At 41.7% G+C, this 24,255-nt stretch overlaps 2 protein-coding genes across 2 annotated transcripts; one reads left to right on the top strand and one right to left on the bottom strand.

Annotated features, from left to right (window-relative positions):
• LOC146622705 (uncharacterized) lies at positions 1-8,554 on the bottom strand. The gene is made up of 6 exons (XM_085365349.1): positions 8,340-8,554; positions 7,778-7,952; positions 6,745-7,110; positions 2,671-2,910; positions 845-941; positions 1-523 (listed from the first exon to the last, which is right to left on the bottom strand). The coding sequence occupies exons 2-6, from the start codon at positions 7,875-7,877 to the stop codon at positions 463-465; spliced, it is 864 nt and encodes a 287-aa protein (XP_085221475.1). The 5' UTR covers positions 7,878-7,952; positions 8,340-8,554; the 3' UTR covers positions 1-462.
• A 1,574-nt stretch (positions 8,555-10,128) lies between these two features.
• On the top strand, positions 10,129-21,534 carry LOC146622704 (uncharacterized). The gene is made up of 9 exons (XM_085365348.1): positions 10,129-10,170; positions 10,590-10,647; positions 15,059-15,406; positions 16,591-16,857; positions 18,019-18,306; positions 18,657-18,770; positions 18,946-19,004; positions 19,101-20,990; positions 21,385-21,534. Exons 1-9 carry the CDS (start codon positions 10,129-10,131, stop codon positions 21,412-21,414), a joined length of 3,096 nt encoding a protein of 1,031 aa, XP_085221474.1. The 3' UTR covers positions 21,415-21,534.
• Positions 21,535-24,255: the final 2,721 nt, after the last annotated feature.

Here is a 24,255-nt window from a genome sequence, read left to right as displayed (position 1 = left end):
CAAACTTTATTGGAAGGCTGATAAGCTTGTTGCATATCTGTGAAAATACATGCTTGAAGGAAATAAAATAACAAAAAGCACCGTTAATTTAAACAATCTTTGTGATCTGTTGATTTCCATCACATTACGTAGAGGGATTTCAGCATAAAGGCAATATTTTACAGCATATTTTAAGCATACAGCTTAGTTAACACAAGGTTACAAAATGAATGCTTATTGAACAGTTTCAGGTAAAGCCCAGCGGGAGGCAGTATAAGGCTGGCCCTTCAATCCACATATCCACTTTTTTTATATATATTTTTTTTATCTGTCCAGAAGCGGTTCGCTCTTCACATTGTTTCAGTGCAGTGAAAGGTCATAGTGCTCACAGGACAGGAAGGCCCTCCCCCATAGGCCAGTGCTCTTCCTGTTCTCCTCTCTGAGACACCTGAGCAGCATAATGTGGCTCAGGCACTTTTTTTTTTAGATGGTGTCATCTAAATGCTCGTGCAGCCTTTCTCCTCTGTTATTGTGCCTGTACCTCCTGAAAAGAAACCAAGTGTTCAATTTAGTGCAGCAACAGTGACAAACTGTACACTGGCTCGAGTAAAAATGACAATTGTTTTGTCAGCAGACGCAGGCTGGCCTGTCACGCCTCATGTTTGCACAGTATTGTGTGGGAGGACACCGTGTCACATTTTGCTGTTTCATTCTGTACCATCACCTTTTTTTTTTTTCCTTGTCGTTTTCTAAAGCATCCACTACCAGTGTCTTATTTTCTCGCTGCATATGGCTTTATCAACTGAGCATAGCCTGAAATGAGATTTGTGCTTGTGTCTGCCAGTGACTGTGTGCTTTACCGTACCTCCACAGCAGAAATGCGAGCACTCCTCCTAAACTCAGCAGGAGCAGGAGACAGACTACAGCTGCCGTCGCACTTCTGTTCTCGGTCTCACAAGGTGCTGTCAACCAGGAAAAAACAGCCGATGAGAGGAGGAACAAAGAAAAACAAACCCAAAGAAACAGAAAAAACAGAGGTCATCTGGCATGGCTGTTCTTAGAGGGCAAAGAGGTCCCCTGCAACAACTCCACACAGTCACTAAACTGACTGGAACACCAAGGGATAACAGGAGGCATCCTAAAATACCCTGACTGTCGCTGGATCATCATGCCTCTTGGCAGAAACGAGGAATTGCATTTGTCTTGCCTGTTTAGCAGCAGTGGTAGCGGCAGTGGCAGTAGTGTTGGTAGTGATTTATTGATTGCACTCTGGAAAATCCTTTATCACTGAAACACCACCGGTGATACAATACACAGAACAGAACAGAAGCGCAATCAGGACACAGCTTCAATAGACACAATGCATTATGTACAGGAGTCCGATTCCTGAATATCCATGACACAGCACGGTGGGCTTTAAATAAAGTGTCAACAGGCGTAGCCACCTTTACATCGAACCGCCTGCTCCAGCCAAATGGGGATCAAGCATTGAGTTTTTTAATCTATGTGGAGAAATGTGGATTTACATCCCAAGTAAATGCAGTATGACCATGAAAAAAGTGCTGCATTACAAGTCAAAGATAACTCTGACTTAAGTCCACGAGAGTATATTTTTATATATAAACACAAAAAGTAAAGAAATTTGTATTTGGTAGATTATTTCTTGCCAATAAATCGTACACCTTGAAAAACCTGCTTATTTAAATGAAGCCATGTTTGTAAGGAAAATGCGTTTGTGGGTTGAGCAGCAGAGTTGAGTATGTGGGCTGTGTCCATTAAAAACTTTCCAATTTTTCTCTTGCCAATCACAAACAGCTCTGACAAGTTTTTCATGGCCACAACCCACATACTCAACTCTGCTGCTCAACTCTGCTGCTCAACCCACAAACGCATTTTCCTTACAAACGTGATGCCATTTAAGGGAAAGATTTGTTGCCAAGGAGCACTGTTACAAAAAAAAAAAAAAAAAATCAACCAAACACAAACCTCCTTAATTTTGTGCAAAGTTTATCAAAATTATTGATAAAATCTGAGTATTACAAGCATTTTGTTGACACATAAAAAATCAAGTGGTCTACTGCAACGTGAGTCTATTGCATGATGCATTATAGATCATGTAGCATTTGTAATATCTTAAAAAATGTTTTATTCACACATATGCACAGCTTGGTACTAGCCATAGATGATTTTCAATTGCTTTATGATAAATTTATGCATGTCTCAATTTGCAAGATAACAAGACAGCGATCAAATTAATGTAGAGGATTTTTAAGAGAAATGTTCAAGTAAATAGATCCATCTCAAAATTGTAAAACCAACTCCAAAAAAAAGTTTATAATTAGAATATTTTAAGAGTTCAAAAACCCAATGTTCACACTCCTTTTTAGACCTCTTATGGTCTCCTTTATCCATTTAGCTGCTAAATGCTGGATCACATTTATCAGCTTCACTCTGACTTTGTGTGTCTGTCTTTTGATGTCAGACAGGAAGAGTTCAGTGTTTTTTATGACAACAACAGCTGGAAATTAAGTCAAGAACAGTGACAGTGAACCACAAAAGCCAAGCTAAAAAATAACCCACAGACCCAAGACGTGATAATTATCAGTGGCTTCATCCCTGTGGGGGGGATATTTCCCTTTACACTTCCACTGTTAATGTCATAAGTGTTGATTAAAAAAGGTAAAGCAGTACCTGCAGTGTAGGTGGCGGAACTATGGCCGAGCTTGTTGCTAACAATGCAGGTGAAGTGGCCACAGAGTGGAGAAATGGTAATAATTAATATTGTTCCATTGTTGGAGACTTTGCCCACCGCCTTGGTGATGTCGGCACTCTCGTGGCGCCAGCTGAATCTGGGATCAGTCCCCCAGGCCTCGTTACAAACAAGCAAGGAGTGGGACACGTTAATGCTGACGGAGACGTGGTGGACTGCCTCTGGAAAGACAGACAAACAGAGGTGAAATATGGAAATATGTGACAAGTATGTAGGTAAAGAATGCAGCGCTGGATGGAAACAAGAGGATATATGAAGTGCTCAGCCGTGGGCATCTATCTGTTATAGAATAAGAATAATGGCACACGGCTGTCCAAGAGGGTCTCAGACAAAGAATCATGAGAGACATTTAATGCTGTCAGGAGAAACTGGCTCAGTTTCAGAGACAATAATGAGATCAGAGAGAGAGGCATAATGTTGGAGAATGGGATGATGGAAAACCCTGGAAGCCGAGAGAGCAGATGTAGAGAAGAGTGGAGCTGATGAATTGATACTGTTAGGGCAGACAAATGAGAGTAAAAGCACAGAAGCTACGGGGAGACTGGATTCGTCTAGAGGGACAAACGCAAAAAGAAAGACCGGGAAAGTGGAGCCTGTAGGCAAATTTAATTCCAAGTGTTACATTATTAAATGAGACATCTACCAACAGAAGAAAACAATGCTTTCTACTGTGAAATTAAAGCGCATTCGTTATACTGTTGGTAATTATTGGAGTTAACACTTGAAAGGCCACAACAGAGTCAGCTGGAGAGTATCTGATGTATTCTTTCTTTCATATAATTACTCAGAGAGATTCATGTAAAGAGGCCAAGTTTTACATAAACTGCCGCAGCAACATATTCAAATAATTTAAAGCAAACAACATTTATATTCATATTTCAACTAACTGTTGGTATATTCTCCAGCAGCCCCACTATGTAGTAGGACCTTTTGTTCCCACGTCTTTACACTGGGACGTCTTAATGTTAATTTACTGCTGCTTTAGCATTTACTGCTGCCGTATTGAACCTTTAAACAAGTACCAGGTGGAGGTATGACGCATGGATGTAATTACACCATAATTTTACAATCAGTGGATATAACCATCAAAACGCTTCTAACTTAATGATTTATACTTAAAAATTCATACCCTCTCATGAGTCTCTTGTCTCTTGTTAAAGGCAAAATAATGGATTACACAGTAAAAAATGTACAGTAGCTTGGTGGTAATATTCTTTCCTCAAAGTCATCAGTGTTTAATTATCTGCATTCATTACTGTGCAAAAACTTTTGTTGTGTATCATCTAGAATTAGGACTGTTGTTAATGAATATTTATTATGAGATAATCCATACACTTCTTTTTGTAGTTAACCTATTGCCTGTTATTTATAATGTTTCATTGTGCCCACCATTGTTGTCCTCAAGCTGAACAAAACCAAAGCAAGATATTTTATTTGGGCAACCCAACATGTTAGATGGGTATCTCTCTGCTAATTGGTCTTATAGCTTCTTACCACTTTGACAGTGCTTCAAAATTTGATAAACAGGTGAGCTCTGTTGCTAAACTAAGGCATCTCAGTAAGGTGAAGGCCTCTCCCGCTGCATGACTTTGAGAGAGTAATTCACACTTTTATTACCTCTCTTGTTTAAACTATTGCAATTCTTTATATGTTGACTTTGACCAGTCGTTTCATCATCGCCTCTGGGATGTGCAAAATGCAGAAGTTTGCCTTTTGACAGAACAGAAATGACGTGATCACCTATATTCTTGTTACACTTGCTCCTTACACAGACTTCGAGATCCAATTAAAATTTTTATTACATGTTTCTCAGTCTCAGTCATTTAGCACCACCTTGCTTAACTGAACTTTTGCAACCCTACAATCCTGCCAGAGCACTGACGTCTACGAACCAACTGCTTTAAGATGTTTCCGATTCAAGCTTAATAGCTGAGGTGATCGAGCCTTTTTAGTGGTGGCTCCTCATCTTTTGATCAACTTAGCTTACCAGCCTCTCAATCGTTTTAAAATGCTGTTAAAAACCTACTTTTTCTAACTTGCTTTGGGTCTAATTGAACAAGATACCTCAGCTTTTATTATTCAAAATTGTTTTTACTCAGTTTGAACTTGTGACGCTCTCCACTTTAGAGGATGTGGTTCACCATATTAAGCCCACAGGTTCCCCTCGGGATCCTTTTCCTCCACAATTTTTTAAAGACATTTTTCCTAGTATAGGGCAGTATGTCCTTGACATTATTAACAGCAGTCTGTCTTCTGGTGTGGTTCCTGCAAATTTCAAACATGCAGTAGTGCAGCTACTGCTTAAGAAACCTGGCCTTGATCACAGTTTTAGCGAACTATAGGCCTATTTCCAAGCTGCCTTTACTTTCCAAGGTTTTAGAGAAAATCGTTTTTAGTCAACTGAAAGATTTTCTAGATGATAATGGCATCTTTGAGGTTTTTCAGTCAGGTTTCAAAACACTTCATAGCACAGAATCTGCATTATTAAGGGTTTTTAATGACATCCTTCTGGCATGTGATTCTGGTAACCATGTTGTCCTTGTCTTGCTTGACCTAACTGCTGCTTTTGACACCGTAGACCACAATATTCTAATTTCTCGATTAAGTGATGTAGTAGGTATTGGTGGCACTGCACTCAATTGGTTTAAGTCTTCTTTGTCAGATCGAACTTTCTCTGTCAGCCTTCTCGGTTCATCTTCTGCTCCTCTGTCATGCGGTGTCCCACAGGGCTCAATTTTAGGGCCACTACTGTTTTTACTGTATTTATTGCCTCTGGCTTCTATCCGTAGAAGGCATGGGATCGCATTTCATTGTTATGCCAAAGACTGCCAAATTTATTTGCCACTGAAGCAGAAGGGTGGCATCTCCATAAAACCTCTCATGACATGTCTAGATGACATTAGAGCTTGGTTGGCTCTAAACTTTTTAAATTTTAATGAAAAGAAAACAGAGTTGTTGGTGTTTGGACCCAGTGGTCCCTGTGAGTCCTCCTCTGTAGATTTGGGACCTCTGGAAGTTTATTTTAAACCTGTTGTTACTGATCTTGGTTTTAAGTTGGACAGTGATTTTAAATTGGACAACCAAATCAGAGCAGTGGTGAAGTCCAGTTTTTATCATTTAAGGCGACTGGCAAGAGTAAAATCTTTTCTTTCGAGGCAGCACCTTGAAATAGTGATCCATGCTTTTATTTCTTCCCGCCTGGACTACTGTAACGCACTTTATGTGGGGGTCAGACAGTCGTTGCTCTCATGTCTGCAGCTGGTTCAAAATGCTGCTGCACGACTCCTAACAGGAACTCGTAAAAGAATGCATATAACCCCTGTCCTGGCCTCACTACACTGGCTGCCTGTGTCTTTTAGAGTTTTGAAATTCTTATGTTTATTTTTAAATGCTTCACAGTCTTGCCCCGCCTTGCCTCTCTGAGCTTTTTCATCTCCACACACCCTGTCGGTCTCTCAGGTCAGCTGACCAGCTGCTCCTGGAGGTACTGAGATTGGTAGGAAGTCAACTTGAACCTGAAGTTTTATTTATAAGCTTCCAAATGACAACATCAGACACTTTAAGGTGCTTAATATTGTAAGGTAAAGACTCTACATTAGTAGAGAGGAAACCCCAACAACTAAACGCCCCCCTTTTAGCAAGCACTTGGCGACAGTGGGAAGGAAAAACTCCCTTCTAACAGGAAGAAACTTCCGTCAGAACCAGAGTCAGTGAGGGGTTACGCGACAACCTTTAAATGCTCATAATTTGAATTAAATGATCAACTATAGTAAATATAGAGCATCTTAACACTCAAGCAGTTGTTTATCCCTGCACTGTACCAGCAGTGTCTTTAAATTTCTCCATAACGTCTGTTACAACAAGCCTTTGTGGAGTGGGGACCTGGATAAATGGACAGCATACTAAAGTGACTGTGCACATATTTTACTAACAAAAGGGGATTTATCTAAGGCTGTCACAATAAATCCTCTCACGTGCCGGTCGTCATACTGTACCGTATTCCCTGACGATGCATTGTGTGGAGGTGTTGGCTCCTTGGCGATCTGTCACAGTCAGAGTGTACACGCCGCTGTCCGCTGTGGTGTATCCATTAATCTGGAGTGTCGTCTCCTGCTGCTCGGTGCTCACACGGACATTTGGCCTCGTACCAGCACACTTGAGACTCCTGCCAGAGCACGTGGCCAGTGTCACTCTCTCAATATTAAACCCCGTTTCCGGCTCGTGTTCCCAGGTTATTGTGGAGATGTCTTCCAGGTGTCCACGCTTGATCTGGGCTTTCAGATCCAGGCTGGATCCGGGGACTACATACACCGGCTCTTCATTGAGGATGTGCACTGACATACAATGGAGCCCACATGGCACTGAGAACAAAGATCGCACTGTTCTTTATTACATCGTCTTCTGTGCCTCTTTCACTTACGTGACTCATACAGTGCATATTTCTACTGCACTGGCCATGAAGACCTGCAGTATTCAATCAGACTTTTGCCTCTGGAGTGTTTGCATTGTACGAACAAAATAGAAAGCTAATGAAACAAACAATAACATAATATGTCATCGCCATCCTTCTCTGTATGCGCTTTATGAATATACTATAGCTAGTTGCTGTCAAATAATGTCAAGTTATGATTTATAATGCATGACAGCCATGCCTAATGTGATATCCATCAAACCACATCAATATCCTAAAATCTGTGTCAAAGCCTGGTAAGCCTGTGTGCATTTACCATGAGAGCTATTAATCATGTGTCTTAACTTGAAAGGCAAAGGATGGGGGAAACGTAAATAATGCAAGTGCGGTCATTAACGCAAGAGGCACTTTTGCGTAACAGTGCAACGTCTTAGGGTTGTTTTGATCATTCTTTGTGTGGCTGAGGAACAGAAACTGTGCCACTGTCTCAGCTTGAACAAAGAACAAAGAAAAAAGGGCAAAGCAACATAGCAATACTTTTTCCCTTCTTTGCTTTTTTTTTTTTTTTGCCTAATGACAAAATCATTAATATGGCGGGTACAACAAAAAAGGCTTACTCAAGAGAAACAGTGGGGCAACTCTCCAGCACAGGAAATACTGTAGATCCATAACACCTGCTGATGTAGACGGAGAGTAGAGAAAGAGGAATTTGTCCATGACCTCAGCAGCGGCACACAATTTCCTCTGTACTCAGGCAGCAGGGGTGCCACTGCAGCAAGAATAATAACACCACTTCCAGAGAAAATGTGAAATTAAAATGAGAGCAAAAACAATTACAGCCAGCATGTCCTTCTATTAAAAAAATGTAAGCCAAATGTTTAGGGTATTCTTTTTTTTCCTCCCCTCTTAATTTATTTGTGAAGTATCCAAAGAACAACAGTATTGGCATTGCAGACTGCAGTAAAATCAGAAGTTGGAACAAAACCGGGACACGTCTGCTGCCAAAACTAAAATGAAGCCCCTCAAGCACAGCTGCTACAGGAAAACACAGAGAGAGAACAGAGATAACGGTGCAAGAACACAACCCAACCTGCATGCATTAAATATAACCTAGAATTCCCCTTTTTGTTTACCTTGAAGTTATCCACATCAAAACCCTCTGCAGCGGGACTCACCTACCTTTCTAAACCCGAGACAGACAGCACAGTTGAGTCAGAGGTCTTCTGCTCTGTATTGACTTTCTCAGAGGTTAAAGTGCAGCGCAGTTCACCTCAGTGAGAAGAATTATGGCCCAAAACACCGCAATACCTTTAAAGGGCTTGCCATTGTAAGAAATATTCCAGTTTGAAACAGCAGTAAAGCCAGATGTCTTCTGGAGCTTCTTCTCTTCTCTCTGGCCTTTTCCCCCCTTCTCGTCACGTCCAACCCTTGTGTGTCACGTAGGCGTCATTTTCTTTTCCAACAGTCTACCTCCCACCCCACCACCACTTCCTGTACAGTCAATGCTCTTTTCTGCTTTGTGCTTTAAATAAGTTGAACTGTCTATTGTAAAACCACCCCCTTTTTATTATAAGCACCACCCTGCTCCTTTCCTGGGCCTGTGTTCTAGCACACGCTCCCTGGACAATACAGCATATTTGATTCTAGATTTTCACACAGCTGCTTCTGAGCTGTTTGTTAATAGTGATAAAAAGAAATGGCTTTCTTTGGAAGGAAATCACTGACAATGTTGAAACGCATTCTTACAAAATAGGTTTTGTACTGCGGGCTTCTTATCCGGCACGAACACTAGTTGCCCTGCAGACACAATGCATTGTTTTGGTGTTGAATTGTAAAGAGGAACTAATACACGATTTACTCTATTTTTATTTCTTCCAATAATTGTCCCTTGCTTGCAACTGAGAAACCTCTTCAAGCATGTTAAGGGGAATGCCAGCGATTTCATTCCCTGGGAAAGTTTAGCTTTGTGTTAAAATCTGATCGCCAGCTGTTTTAAAGAAAACTGCAAGCGGATACAAATGAATCCATCAAACAAGATGATTTGATATGATCGAAAGCGCCACAACAGCCTCCGAACCAGCTCTGACACGAGATTGTTTTGCCACACGTGTCTCTTACACCACTAGAGCACTGAAGCATAATGACATCACTTATTCAGAGGTTAGCTCCACAGTTTCTCACTTTGGGGAGCACATCCTGGGGCACGGATATAATGAGCGATTTAAAAATGATTATAAAACCATTTGTATTTGCAAAGGATTTACGAATAATCATGGGAATCACAGCTGTGGCCCCCACTGAGTCTACAGAAAAGTGCTGTCAGTTGGAATTAACCAGTGGGTGGCACTAATACAACAGCTGAAAAATATCAACACTGTTAGCCCTCATATCAGCTTTTTTTTTTCTTTTTTTCCTTCTTCTTCCTCAGCAGACATCATCTATAAGCTTCTGGCTCCATATGCAAATGAATTACTTGCTGGGGTTGTTTCAGTTTGCTAATGTGTTACTGCACAAGCGAGCAGCTGAATCAAAGACTCAAATGTGTAAAGATGGTGCAATTATATGATTTTATCTGGTGCTCTAGGGGATCATGTCTTCTTCTTTCGACTGCTCCCTATAGGGGTCGCCACAGCGGATCATCTCCTATCTCACCCTCTCTCCCTTACATTCTCCTCTGTCAACCCGTTGCACTACATCCACAAATCTCCCCTGTGGTTTAATTTTTTTTCAATTGCCTGGCAGCTCCATATTCAATATCCTTTCCCTGGTAGCCCTCCTCTGCACATGTCTAAAGCATCTCAGTCTTGCATCTTAACCACTGTGCTGACCTGAGATCACCTACCGGAAGGAAAATGCCAATGAATGATGAATGTGAAAGGAATCGACTTTCTCCAAATGGTGTCGCTGCAATGCAACAGCTGTTACTTCAAAGTTATTTCCCACCCACTGACCATTCTACCGCAAACAAATGACTGCGTCTTCTTTAAGAAAACAGGCGTGTCCGTCACAGGTATGAACAGAAATGTAGGAAGTAGCCGACAAGTGTTTTCGTCCTTACAGCACAAAACTAATATGTGGACAAAGGGGCTATACAGAGGTAAGCCTATTATAATATAACCTATACTACATACTATATTTAAGATGTTTATGTTTGTAAGTTTATTAATCAGATGTAAACCGAACTAGATGTATAGCCAGCCAGCACAGTAACAATATGATAAAATGTCCACACAGCATTTATTGGAAGAAATATCCACACCTATCCCAGCTACCGGAGAGAATGTCTTTAGGGATTTTTAAAAATATCCACACATGCATACATTTATTGTGTGCATATATATATATATATATATATATATATATATATATATATATATATATATATATATCTTGTATAGTTAAGGTTTTAATGCTTTAATCTCCCAACAGACTGGCCTGACTGACGACATGAGACAACCTTTGCTCCTTATCAGCTTGTCGCTGGCAGGTAAAACAATTTGCACTGACAGTCACCTCTCCTCATGTCCCGCGTGCAAGGTTCAAACAGCTCACAAAAGTCTGTAAAGTCCAAAGAGTTTCGACTGAGTCTGTGCTGAGAGTGGAGGGAAAACAAGGCTGGGGAAAAGACGCCGTGGTATTCCAGGCACGTTTTAAAACAACTGCATTTCAAGCAGAAAGCTCGCCTTTAACCGCTCTTAAACCTGCGCGGCTGCATTCCCGTCGGTGCGCCGACTGAGTGACGTGATGCCTTCAGGGCCTGCTTACAGGCTCAAACATCTGAGTTTTCATCTCGTGATTCAGAACGAAGAGTGTCTTTTTTTTCTTTTAATGGGAAGGGCGAGTCTACAGGTTTTGAAAACAATAATATGAACAATAGGACTACTAGTAGCATCGATACCTGGCTATTGTTTTGAAAACATGACATAAAAAAGCAAACGCCTGCATAAGTCCCAAGAAAGGCGAAGTTTGCTCTTGTTTCAGTTATTTTTATTAAAAAACAAAAAACTACATTTCCTTTTTTCTGTTTTTCTTGTTGTTTTGTTTGTTTTAGATCTACTGTATTTTAAGAAAAAGAGAGAGAGAGGGAGTGATTCTATGTATTTGTGAAATGTTTTTAAAGATTTATGAGTTCAGCAGGAACAAGTGAGCCCAGAAAAGGTTCAGAGGCAGAATAACACGATTTTTCTTCGCGGGGTTTGTTGATAGTAGCAAAAAATATAAAATAATGCCAGCCGCACTTAGCGCCTTGTGTTTCCTGTTTGTGAAAACCTTTTGCTCAAAAACAAAAAAGATCAGGCAACAAGCTTCTGAAAGCGAATTAGCGCCAGGAATGTAAATTATATTTTAATTTGTTCATTAACTAAGGGCTGTTCTTCATGCATGAGAGATAATTATTAAAGTAATAATCATCAACATTTTCATATGATTAAATATTCATTTTGCTGCTATCGGCAGCTGCTTCTACACAGTTCTCATTCAACCTACACTGCTCATGAAAGCACTTCTCCAGTTCTTGTGCCTGCGGTTTGGTGGATGCGTTTCTGATAAATTCTTTGGTAAACAAGAAGCTGTTTAGTTTACATCTCCAGAAATGTTGTTCAGCTGAAAGTGACTTAACGAGAAGGACTGTCAAAAGAAACCGCCACACCCACTGGAGCAACCCACAGATTTAAAGTCCAGCCTCTTTGGGTACAAGTTTGCAGGTGAAAGTTTCATCATCACTCCGCTTTTGCTGCAATTGGCATGGCCTCTGGACTCTTTGCTGCAGTTCATTTCAGATCCATGTATCCAACTAAATCACTTTAATAGTGATTTATTAGACAGGCTTTACTTATTAAAGTCTAACTCTTAATGATGTCATAAATGCATCTTATTTTAGGTGCCCTTGTAAAAACGGCCTTGTAAAATCATTCCAACCGCACATGAAAGCATCAGCTCTGGGCTGCTTCACTCGTTATCATTTCTCACTTCTGACTCATTAGCCTTTATTCTGACTTTTTTTTTTTTTTTAAGAAGACAACAAACCTAAAAGCCTAAAACACTTTTGTTGTCTTTAAGAAATCAGTGGGGAAACCTGAATACAGGCCATTTCACTGGTGTCATTTTATTCTCTGCTCTCCTGTGAAAATCGTATAAAGGCAGTCCAGCGAGACTGATCAGGACCATATTGATTTATTCACTATAAATCACTGGCTGGTGTGTTGTCGCATAGAAGCTTTATATGCCAGTAAAAAAAGGCATTGAAAATTCAGCAGGGCTTTTCCAGCTTCAATCTGCAATACTAACACAAAACACACACAGAGAGGAATGGTAGCTAAAGACAAAAGCACATATTTCCTTCTTTATTCCCATGCAGATTTCAAATTGACAAACATGCAAACAGCAGAAGAACTTAAATTCAGTTTTTCTTTGGAATGTAGTTGCTTAAAAAAATCGCTTATGCACCACTGATTTTGTGAAGAGAGACAGCAAATATGATTATGACATGGCTTACAATAAGTCAGGCTAACAAAAACACAAAATAGATGTTTAGTTTGGGATCACTTACAATCCAAAAATCATGGTGTGAAATCGATGAGGAAGGAAAGAGTGTGTACCTTACTAATGGGTTTTTACCCCCTGAGCCCACTGTGTGTATCTATAGATTTTCTCCTCTGCAGTGGTGAAAGATGTACTCAGATCCTTGGGGTAAAACTACAAATTTAAGAATACTATGCTATTAGAAGTATTCCAAAACCCCATATAAGTGAAAATGCAGATGCTTTCTTTTCATTCTAAAAAAACATGTAGGTGCATCTCTGTAACCTAAACATTTTTGTAAATACCATTTTTTTTTTTCAGTTTTCATTATTATTATTTTAATTTAGAAATGTTACCGTTTTATTCCATTCTGCTCCCAAAACAAAAATGCTCAGAGATGTGTCCCACACCTTTCCCCTTCTTATTCACCAATCTGCATTATTATATCGCGGTAACACAAACATGCAGACACACACCAGACACTATGCTAGTACTTGCCTTAATTCTTCAGATTCAGCAAGCTGCTGGAAACATTCCTCAAAGATTTTGGTCCATATTGATATGATCACAAAGTTGCAGCAGATTTGTTGGTTGCACATCCGTGATGCAAATTTCCTGATCTGCTGCAGAGGTGCTCTGTTAAATTGAGATCTGGTTATTTTAATACAGGGAACAAACTATTGCCAGTCGGACTGACCCCCGGCTGCCAATCATCTATTCTTGGAGATGATTTGAGATGATTTGAGCTTTTCGACATGTTAACCTCATCAGAAAATGGGTACACTAGCAGCAATACTCAGGTCGGCTTTGACTCAGTTGGTGCTAAGGAGTCCCCGCATTACTACACAAACATCACCACCCTATTACAAAGAAGAACGGATCCATGCTTTTCTGTTGCTTCAGAAACTGTAGCTCGTTACATCAGTCAGTGTTTCTAATCTTCTGTTGTCAAGTTTGATGAGCCTGTGTGAATTACAGCCTCATTTTCCTGTTCTCAGCTGACAGGAGTTGCATCCTCTGTGGTCTTCTGCCTCAAGGTTTGACGCATTCAGAGATGTTCTTCTGCATACCTTGGTTATAACGAGTCCTTATTTGAGTCACTGTTGCCTTCCTGTCAGCTCGAAGCAGCCTGACCATTTTCCTCTGACCTCTTGACATTAACAAGATATTTTTGCCCAGAAAACTGCTGCTGACCAGATATTCTCTTCTTTTGGATAATTTTCTGTAAAGTTTAGAGATGGTTGTGTGGGGAAACTCCCAACAGATCAACAGTTTCTGAAATATTCAGACCAGTGAGTCAAGCATCGACAACCATGCCATGTTAAAAGTCACTTAAATCACATTTTCTCCTGTGACGTTCAGTTTGAGCTTCAGTAGGTCGTCTTGACAGTGCTTACTTGCCCAAATGCATTGTGTTGCTTCCATGTGATTGGCTGATTAGACATTTGTATTAATGAGCAGTTAAACAGCTGTACCTACTAAAGTGGGAGTGTATTTGCCCATGGACTGTTAATAGCATTTTTAACTTTCAAGAGAATCCCCTCTTTTCAGTACTTGCTACTGTAACCAACACTAGATGCTTATTTTTCTCTTTTTTTTCTTTCTTTTTTAGTTGTTGCTGTAAACAGAACAGAAACCAAATCCAGCTCAGACATAAGTTTGACCAATTTTTCATAGTGAAAAATGACCTGAACATGACCCGTTCCCTTGTGGGAGTATCTAAGTAATGTGGGCTGTTGCAGTGGATGGCCTTGCTTTCGCCTGGCTTTTTGGAGGGTGACTTTTCTTCCCAATAGTTAAACTGGCTCTCCATTTTCAGCTAGGCAGTTGTTTGAACTTTCTCCATCTGTCTCTGGTTTTGGTCGAAGCCACAGCTTCTCAAATGACACTATAATGCGTCACCATCAAAGTATGAGAACCGTTTTGCTGTTTATGTTGGTTTTAAATTACTTGTTTGTTGAATGAACTGATGACTCATTATTGAGGAAGGAAGAAATAAAAAAGCCATACATTGATTTTATTCCTTAGTTTTTTCTAAGACTCTTTTGTCTAGACTCTTCTAATTTCTGCAGAAGGTCACAAAACAAAAACGCTGAGATGCACTGATTTAATTTTTAAAAATACACCGTGTTTATGCTTATCTTTGCCTGGATTACCCTGAAATTTGATGTAAACAGTCATGTGTCCTCAGGTGCTATTATGATGACGGCTAATTTCACTATCTAGTATATTTATTTTCGTAAAAAAAGATTACATTCTTATCAGGTTCTGCTGCACGTTGTTTGAAATATAAAACATTTTCTCCACCCTAAATTGAAATGATAAACATTGTAAGCACTGCATCTTTAATATCTCTCTTTTTTTGATTGTTTGTTTAGTTCTCCTCCCCGTCGGTGTACTGGGTCAGAAACCGGTGGTGATCAATTTCCAGACAAACCCAGTGTTGTCTCAAACTGGTACTGATGTAGTGTTCACATTGCTGAACCTACCAAGTGTCCTGACCATCACATGGTTGTATGAGAACAGGCCTTTGGGCGTGTGGGCTGGAGGGACCTCAACGGTTGAACCACCACCGCAGTTCCAGGGCAGGGTCTCCATCACTGCCAACACGCTCAGAATTGGAAGTGCCCAGCTCTGGGATGCGGGGAGCTACCAGGCAACGGTGCTTCCCACTTCTAACACAAACCTGTCTGTGAACACCGGATCAGTACAGCTGAGAGTGTTTGGTAAGAGATAAAGAAGTGCCCCTGTGAGTTGATTTAAGAGAGAGTTGGGAAGTGGGGTGGTAAGGGAAAGTGGAGGGCTTGTAGAGTGTGTGGGGGGAGAGAGGTTTTGAGGGAAGCGATAATGTTAGGGAGGAATACCAGGGAGTAAAAAGAGAAGAGGGAGGATTCGGAACAAGTAAGAGAATTAGTCTGGGAGGTATAATGAAATTAGTGACCCATAGTAGGCGAGGTAAAATTAATGAAAAAAGAGGAGGGGATGAAGCCAGTGGCTCAGGGCTTTATGCTAATTAAAACTCATCCAATATGCAGCATTCATGCTCTTAGATGTTTGATATTATAGCAGTCTAAATGTAGCGTTGCATTTGCATACAGTACATACTGTATTTGCATTCATTTATATTCAATACTGTAATGGAGCCCGAACAGCTGAGGGTCTCTCTTTATTTTCAGTCAGCTGCCCACGCTGCAGGGATGATGTACAGATTTTCTCAACCTTCTTACCACCAGTGCTAATAGGGTGCCAGAGAGACCGAATTGTTAGAGGCACTAGTCTATTATTGCTGAAAGGTCACATTCTCCAAACTCACCACAGCAAGTTCATGTCATGGAACAGCCGCGTCCTTCTGCACGACTCTCAGCCTCCTACTTACTCGTTCATAGCTTCCTCTTGAAATGAAAGGCAGCCAAAATGCTAAAATATAAATCCTGCTGCTGATTCACAGGTGATCTGCAAAAACAGGAGTGATTGGAGTTATTTAGTAGTTGCTCGAATGTTTTTGTTTGTTTGCTGTAGCTGCTGAGGTTCTCTCTTAGTCACCGCTTCCTCCTCCTCCATCCGTATGCCCCCTCTTCTCCTTTTCCAATTATTTAACTTAGGCTGCTCGCCAAGAGGCATTTCGGGTACCACTCACACCGTCTGCCCCCTTATTCGCCATCTGTGCCTCTATCTGAACGGTGTCCCTTCTCAGCTCTCACTTGCTTTGATTACAACAAATTATCCTCAACAGATACATAAAGCTGCCCTCTATTGTTCTGTCACTCCAACTTTTGAAGTGAGCTCCCTCTCGTTCTCTTTCTCTCTCAAACACTCAGGCTCATACCTATAGTAGTCGTTAATTTTAAAATCTTTTCTCAACATTTCTGCTTTTGCGGCTCTTTGGTAAAGTTTATTTTTCTTCCCATAGATGCCGTAGCCGGAGTGAGTTTGTCTGTGCCTTTAGTACCATTGGAGGGGGGAAATGTGTCTCTGAGTTGTACATGGACTGCTGGGACGGAGATTACAGTCCAGTGGGGCAAAGGAGGCTCAACAGTCACTGCTGACTCCAGGATCACCATCTCCGGTGGCTCTCTCATCATTAACCCAGCCAGACGGAGTGATGCGGGGGAGTACACATGTACAGCCAGCAACCCCGTCAGTGCCCAAACTGCCACAAAGAGCCTCACTATCTACTGTGAGTTTGTAGTGATTAAGACAAGAGGAAGCTAATCTGCTGTAGCCACTGCAAATAGCAGTAGCTTATCTGCTTACCCCCATTGCACTGCATACAGTATGCTGAAGTGCACTCAGAGTGCACAGAACATTGTCCAAAAGCTTATTGTTGTGCTTCTGGCTTTGTTTCGATCACAACAGTAATTCAGTAATTCTCATGTTACAACTGCTATGCTTCTGATCGGTGTCCTCAAAGATCTAACGTGTATTTTTTGTGTGTCCGAAATAAATCCCATCCTCTGTAGCCACAGACGTATTCATTCACAGGGGCTGCTGTACTGTAGACTGATAACAGCTGGTAAAACTGAAAGTGCAGCTAATGATTACTTTCAATGTCACCTTATCTCTTGATTTATTTTTTTTCTCCAATAATTATTCAGGCCAGTTTTTCAATTTCAACCACAATTTCCCAGTTTGGTGAACTGGGCAGTAATCAGAAACAGAAATCAACCATAAATCTGCAAAGCCTGCATGTGGGAAACTATAACAAGCAAATATTTACAATAGTTTCCATCTTTTTTTTAAATTAATGCATTTCTTCAGTTAAGCTGTGCTGACATCAGACCAGCTGAGTTTAGGGTAGTAGTTAATGTTTGCCCACTAACTGCATTCTTGGTGGTTCAGTCCTTTTGACACTGAAGCTGCCAAAGTGTCCTTGGGAATACATGGCGGTTTGAAACAAGCATCATGTGGGAGAAATTCCATCCATATTTCCGATAAACAACATACACAATGTTTATTTAAGTCGTACTTGATTCGTACTAGCTTATAATCATGTTTTAAGAAGAAAAATACAAAAGTTGCCACTTCAGTGAGTGAATTATACTGTGAGGCATGCAAGTCATGCAATACATGTAAAAATAACCTTCAGAGAGAACATTTTCTTATTTTTTCTGTATGGCAAAACTCCATTAGCCGAATAACTTGCAGTCAAGATTAAAGACAGTTCACCAGAGTGATTTATCTTGATGTCTTTAAAATAAAATTGACAAAATGATAACTCCTTTAGCTGAACATATAATCCGTGCCTTTGCTTTTTGAGATATAAAACTGTGCTCATTGTACTTGTGAAGTAAATCTTTCTGGTGCTGATAACTTTGTCCTCTAATAATCAACAAACCAGATGGCCCTGACACCCCTGTGCTGACCAAGGACACCCCGAAACAGTGTGTCGGAGGAGGGGACGTGGTGGTGGGACAGACGGCTCGTCTCACCTGTACGTCTAACTCGCTGCCTCCTGCGCTCTTCTCTTGGCAACTCGACGGACAGCCTATCACAAATAGCCCGCCGGACAGCGGGGCGCTCACCATTCAGACTTATTCGAAAAATCAGAGCGGCCGATACGCCTGCACGGCCAGAAACGCCATCACTGGAAACACGTCAACCCAGAGCACAGTCTTTGCCATCGTGGGTGAGTTATGGTGAACGCTGACCTCTCTCTGACTGATTATGATGACAGTTGGTTTTGGACTCCGTCCTCATATCTGTCTTCACGACAGGAGAGGGACAGAAAGTATCCTGGGAGATTGATCTGCTGAGAATGCGGTCAAAGTCATTCAGTGAACCAGCCCGACTCATCCCTTTATTTTCACTTGTTTCCTCACCCCCCTCTTTCTTTGCAATTACTTTATCATTCCTTTTTTTAGAATCTTCACCTCCTCTTGTCTCATTTTTTTCTTTGCCTCCTCTTGTTTGTCTGAGCCTCCAGACTCATTATCTTTATTAATTCTCCCCTCTGTGACACCATTCCTTCTATTTCAGACGTATGCTTCAGCGGAGGGGAAGTGGCGGGGATTGTGATTGGCTCTTTCCTGGGCATCTTAATCATCGTGCTCCTCATCGTGCTCATTTTCTTTCTTGTGCGAAGAAGGAAGGGTGAGTTCGTGTGTGTGTATGACCACAAACCTTGTGTTTGTCCACTCTTAAAAAATTTATTGTATATTTTGTGAAGCAAAACACTTTTCATCACAGTCTTTATTAGCATCTTTACTTTAAAAGTAGTCCATTAATTTTTCCTTGCAATGTTGCAATATTATTTGTTTTATTAAAGCATTAAGACAAAGGGAAACTGCGCTGGTTCCAAAGACCAACCCAAATCAAAGGCCTGTGGTAAGCCCCTGTAAAATTTTAACTACAGATCTGATTTATTGACAATTCTTTTTTGTTCTCATTCCATTTTTCCTTTTTCTGTGTCTTTCCATTAAGCCCGCAGATCCACAGCCTAATGGTAGAAGGGATTTGGATCAAGGTCCCAACCCTCCCCTCTATCAACACAACTCTGACCGCTTATACAGAGCTGCACGCCAAAGCCTTGACAACCTGCAGACACTGCCGCCAAATGGGCTGCGTATCTCTGACACACGCCAACACAATGGCCATACGCACACAAATGGACTCCTACACAATGCTATTCAGAACACCAATTCATATCCACATAATGGCATTGACAACCCGGCTTTCGTGCAGACCGATGCTCAGAATACAAACACACTCCCAAACACACAGCAGCAAAATCCTAACATTCTCATACAGACTGGCCCTGCCCAGGGCGGCGGCCAGCCGCAGGCGGTTCATGTCAGCCTTAACGCGCTGCCGCAAACTACCCAGCCGAACAACAATGCACAGTTGCCCGCCATTCATGTCAATCTTAACTCGTATCCAACTGGTGGCCAACAGACACAGCAAGACATTTCTTTTCCCTTTACCAATGCAGCCAATAATAACGCTTCACAAATCCAACACAGCCTGATGCCTGCAGGGCAGTCTAATCCCAGAATGCAAAGTGGCAGACCCTATCCTAGTGACCCCCAGGATGCTCAAGTAAACGCATATCAGCAAGATCAACCAGGACTTATTCCGACTGGATACACACATTATAACAGTAATAACACTTCACAGAGGAATGCCAACACACAAACATACCAGGAACCAGAGTCTCACAGGAGGTCTGACAGGAACTCTGGAAGACAAGAGGCCACTCCTAGTTCCTCCCGTCGACAGATGTCTTGGGATTTCCTCAGAGGGACACCAGCGTATCCCAACGGCACGCAAGACAGAGGACAGACATCATCTGAGTACACCAGTGATACTACAGACTATACCAGCCATGCTCCCATACGCGAAGGAAGAACAACAAACAGATCTCAGCCTCGAACTCAGAGACAAACTGCTTCCCGTAGCAGGACTCCACCCAGACAAGATGCATCATTAGCTGACAGACGCTCGCGGCACCACTCGGCTGATTTTCAGCAGGTACTCTCTGGCATTTTAACCCAGCACGAGTCCTCACAACGCACACAGAGAAGCCCCCACACACAAAGGGAAAGTGCTCAGCGAGACATCAGAGGTTCGCCTCGTAGCCAGTCTGCCCCCAGGCAGGAAGCCACTCACAGCAATAACCCCCAGGCACTGCCTCCCACTGCCTCTGTAGGCCACTCTGCTGTCTCACAAGGACCCACCATACAACAGGGACTGACTGCACCGCAGGGTGCGGACACAAGAGCTTTGGCTGATCCTAATCATCTTCAACAGGCACACATGGCTCAGCAAAACAAAACAGCACCAGTTCAAACAGCACCACAAGGCGTGGGTACACAGACACAGCCTGTCACACATGGTGCTGGTCAAGCTCCCCAAAGGGGAACTGCTCCAGCCCCATATCCCTCCAGCCAGCAAAAACCCAGCAATCTAACCCAGGCTGCACTCAAAGCCCACACTGCAAGGGCTCAGACATTTCAAAATCGGAGACAGCAGACCCAGGCTGCCCTGCTTCACCCCGGACCACAGACTCAAGCTCCAGCTGCTGGGGATCAGCACCCACCGACTCCTCCTCCTGTTATCCCCCTCAGAGAGTTTCAAACGCTCCCTAAAGAGCGCAAACACCATAAATCCCCTGGTAGAGCCCCGGAGCCCCCAAGACCTCCAGTTAATATGCCAGTGGCTCAGCGACCTGATGCGCATCGCCATCACACCGTGATGCCTACCAACCATCATCACCAACCTCGGAATGGCCACATGCATGTCACCGCACACAGGCACGGCCACGCTCATGCTCATGGCCATGGGCAGCCTGCCCACTTAGCTCACCAAAGGCAGGTGAGTGTGAGACACAGCACGATAGCAGCCAACAGCTGCCATATGTTTGATATTGCAGATTTCCAGCATGCGGCTGTCTCTGACGTGCACTTTTGTGCCTGTGTTGTCCTGCTTCCTGCGTACTTGCATTTATACGAGGCCTGCTCCTTCTTTCACTGTCTGCTCAACAGTTGCTGCCTCAGTCTTTTTTGAAAGATGCTTGACAGTCAGTCTTAAAAAGTGTTGCAATTTTTGGGTTGACAGTGTTTGTCAGTGCCGTAAAATTGTATTTAGGCTCGAGTGTTTGTGACATTGTGGCAGTTTTTAAAGTAGCATTGTGTGTCAGGTGTCCTGCTTTTTTTTTGGTGTCTGTGTGTGTCACATCGGCAATGAAGGGCTTGTTGTGTGTCTCCAGCAACAGGCTCACAGAGGGAGACCAAGATGATGACAGATGTCAGCAAACTACACTCTGCAACTGTCCTGTGAACAAACAGCCGACAGACGAGATCCAATATACCACCAAGCAAGACTGACTGCACGGGGTTTAGCACTTTAAAAAGCTGTCAAACGCTGTCATAACTGACTCCTGAAATCAGTTATTTTTTTATGGAAAAAAAAAAACGAAGACTGGGGTGAGAAATGTTTTCTGAAAAGATATTAGAAATTATCTTAAAGGAGGTTCGAGCTACCCTTTTTAAGGGGAAAAAATTACACTTACTACAAAGCTCCATAATCAACAAACCTTTGGAAATACAATAACTGTGTCCCACACCCAGTTATTGGACTGCTTTGTACTTCTGAAGCACATGTATCACAATTTGCCAAGGGCCTGTTTTTTTGTTTTTTTTTTTAAAGTGCAGTGATCCATAGGACCTGAAGAAGTTCATGTCCTCTCATCTATTTATCAGCAGCACTAAACAACTAAACTGCCCAAATAAAATGCACACGAGGTAGCTGCGTGAATATCCGTGACTACCTGAGCCAGTAATGACAAACAATAAATGAGAAAGGACCCTGCACAAGATGGACTCGGCCCCTGGGAGCAGTCATGAATGATGAAATTAGCAGCAGGGGTGGTCTTGATTTACTTGGAGCTATTTATTTTGTGCCTTCTGTTTACAGATGCCTCTTATGACACTTCTCAATTAAAGGGATTCGCTCCAGTGGTGCTGGGAAATAATGCTCTGCTTACTATGAGGGGGATCCCCCCCAAATGGATGGGCGCCTATTAATTAAATGCTTTTATGTGACTTAAATGACTTGGAAAATAATCATACCCGTGCACGAATGAGGTCAGCACAAAAAAAAAAAAAACCTGAGCTGCCGCACTTTCTGCTGAAAAAGCAGTGTAACAATTTACGGGTTCATAGACGGCTCATTAAAAATGAAAGATTGTCGTTATTAGCTTTTTTTTTCCCTTTTTTAAACTCAGGGTATAATTTTATATTGATGATAAGTTGCACTAATTGATATCGGTGGTGTTGTTTTGTATGTTTTATTTAATACTGATATAGTTCTGTTTCTCCTAACAGAACCAACAGCTCGGGCACTGCGTTGCACCAAATGTGTAACAAAAAGTTGGAAATGAATTGTGTCACATAAATTTTGTGCTGGCTAAAAGTTCAAAGGGTTTAAAATGTCACATCCCGAGCCTCCAGCAAAACCATTTACCGCTAGTATGCATCTGTTACGAGATTTTTTTTTAAAAACAGGGCATGTATTTGTGACCTTTTTATTATTATTAGCAGACAAAAAGTGGATATGTCAATCAAAGCCTCAGGTTAAGAAATTGAAAAGTCTCTTTTCTTCCCCTGGAACTTATTTGGCATTAAGAATACAAATCACAGAATATCCCCAACTCTGTTCTTTAATATTGAAATGAATAAGCTCAGCGTTTGAAACCAACATGAAAAACTACTCAGCGCATATGGAAGCTCCAACCAGACATCTGGAGCACCATAATTCCTTTGGTTCTTGTTTTGGAAAATGAATGCTTGTAAACAGTTCATACAGATGTTCCAAGTGAGATGATAAAAGTACAGTATTTATCATGAGAAGAATGTGTATATATTTGGGACTAATGAACAGATTTGTATTTTTATTTTATCAATAAAAATAAAGATATTTTGCTACTGCGTTTGTCATCTCGCTGCCATCGCGCTAGACAACACTTTTCAAGGACTGTTCACAGCCAAATGCACCCCCACAAACACATGAGGATTTTGGATTTCCAGTGCAAAAATACCTCCTGTATGCATGGATGTTGACAGTAAGTCAATCCATATAAGCGCCTATTTATTCTGGTGTTCTTCTGTATCACAGAGCTGTTTGCAGTCTAGCCATATTTCTGCTCACTGTGTCTATAGTGCTAATTATTCATGGCGCCTGTGTATACCGAGTGCTGTTGTTGATTCTGCTCAGATAAATCTGTTCCTTCGGCTTGCTGTGGAGGTGCGGAGTGTGTGTTTGGATCACAGCTCCATCAGTCTCCCAATCCCCTGCTCCCACTTGTACGTCACCTCTGATGAACAGGTCTGCTGCTCACTATTGGAGACACTTCACGGTAGTCTAGCACTGTAATGAGTGGAGATGGAGTGCATTTGAGTACCTGGTACCAGAATAGGTTACACCATTGCCTACCAGTTCCAGATGAAAGCTGTGATTTATGAAAAGTTTGGAGCGGTTTTACAAATGAAGTACTTTGTATACTATGCTACTCCTGCTATCTTTGGAGGGATGTGTGTTGTTTATTTCCTAAACAGCTCAATGGAAATTGCAAGACATTCTGGAGTCTTCGAACACGCAGCACAGTAAACCTCAAAAGCTTATGTCGCCACCTTCCCTGGGCCAATTTTCATGTAAATCTGCTCGTGTTGTTTTAGTATACTGATTTAAAGTGATTTACTGTGACTGCCGCAAGTAATTGTAATTGTTTACGCACGCCTTTGGTGGCATAAATTAAAGGAAAACATAGCTCAAGTGCTGTGTGTGCAAAGAGGGCATTTTTCAGTATTGACGAATGCTCGTTGTGGAGTGTGTCAAATTGCAGCAGCGAGCTTTCCTGACTCAAGTGTGTAGAGAGCCAGTGTTGATTTTACTCAGGAGACTGCAGTAGATTTGCACAGAAAACCTTAATGCCACAAGATGGCCAATATAATCCTAATCCAATCTTAATTTAAATTCAGCGCAGCTCAGCAGGCATGCATATTTTTTGTATATTTGATGACATTTTATAGTTTGGAAATAACAGGGGAATGGCCATAAAGCCCAGACCAAATTTAGTTCA

The sequence above is a fragment of the Diplotaxodon limnothrissa genome, linkage group LG11 (genome assembly GCF_057381915.1).
Source record: "Diplotaxodon limnothrissa isolate DT_005_m linkage group LG11, D_limnothrissa_male_GT1.1, whole genome shotgun sequence".
Taxonomy (NCBI): Eukaryota; Metazoa; Chordata; class Actinopteri; order Cichliformes; family Cichlidae; genus Diplotaxodon; species Diplotaxodon limnothrissa.
This window is presented reverse-complemented; position numbering and strand designations above follow the sequence as displayed.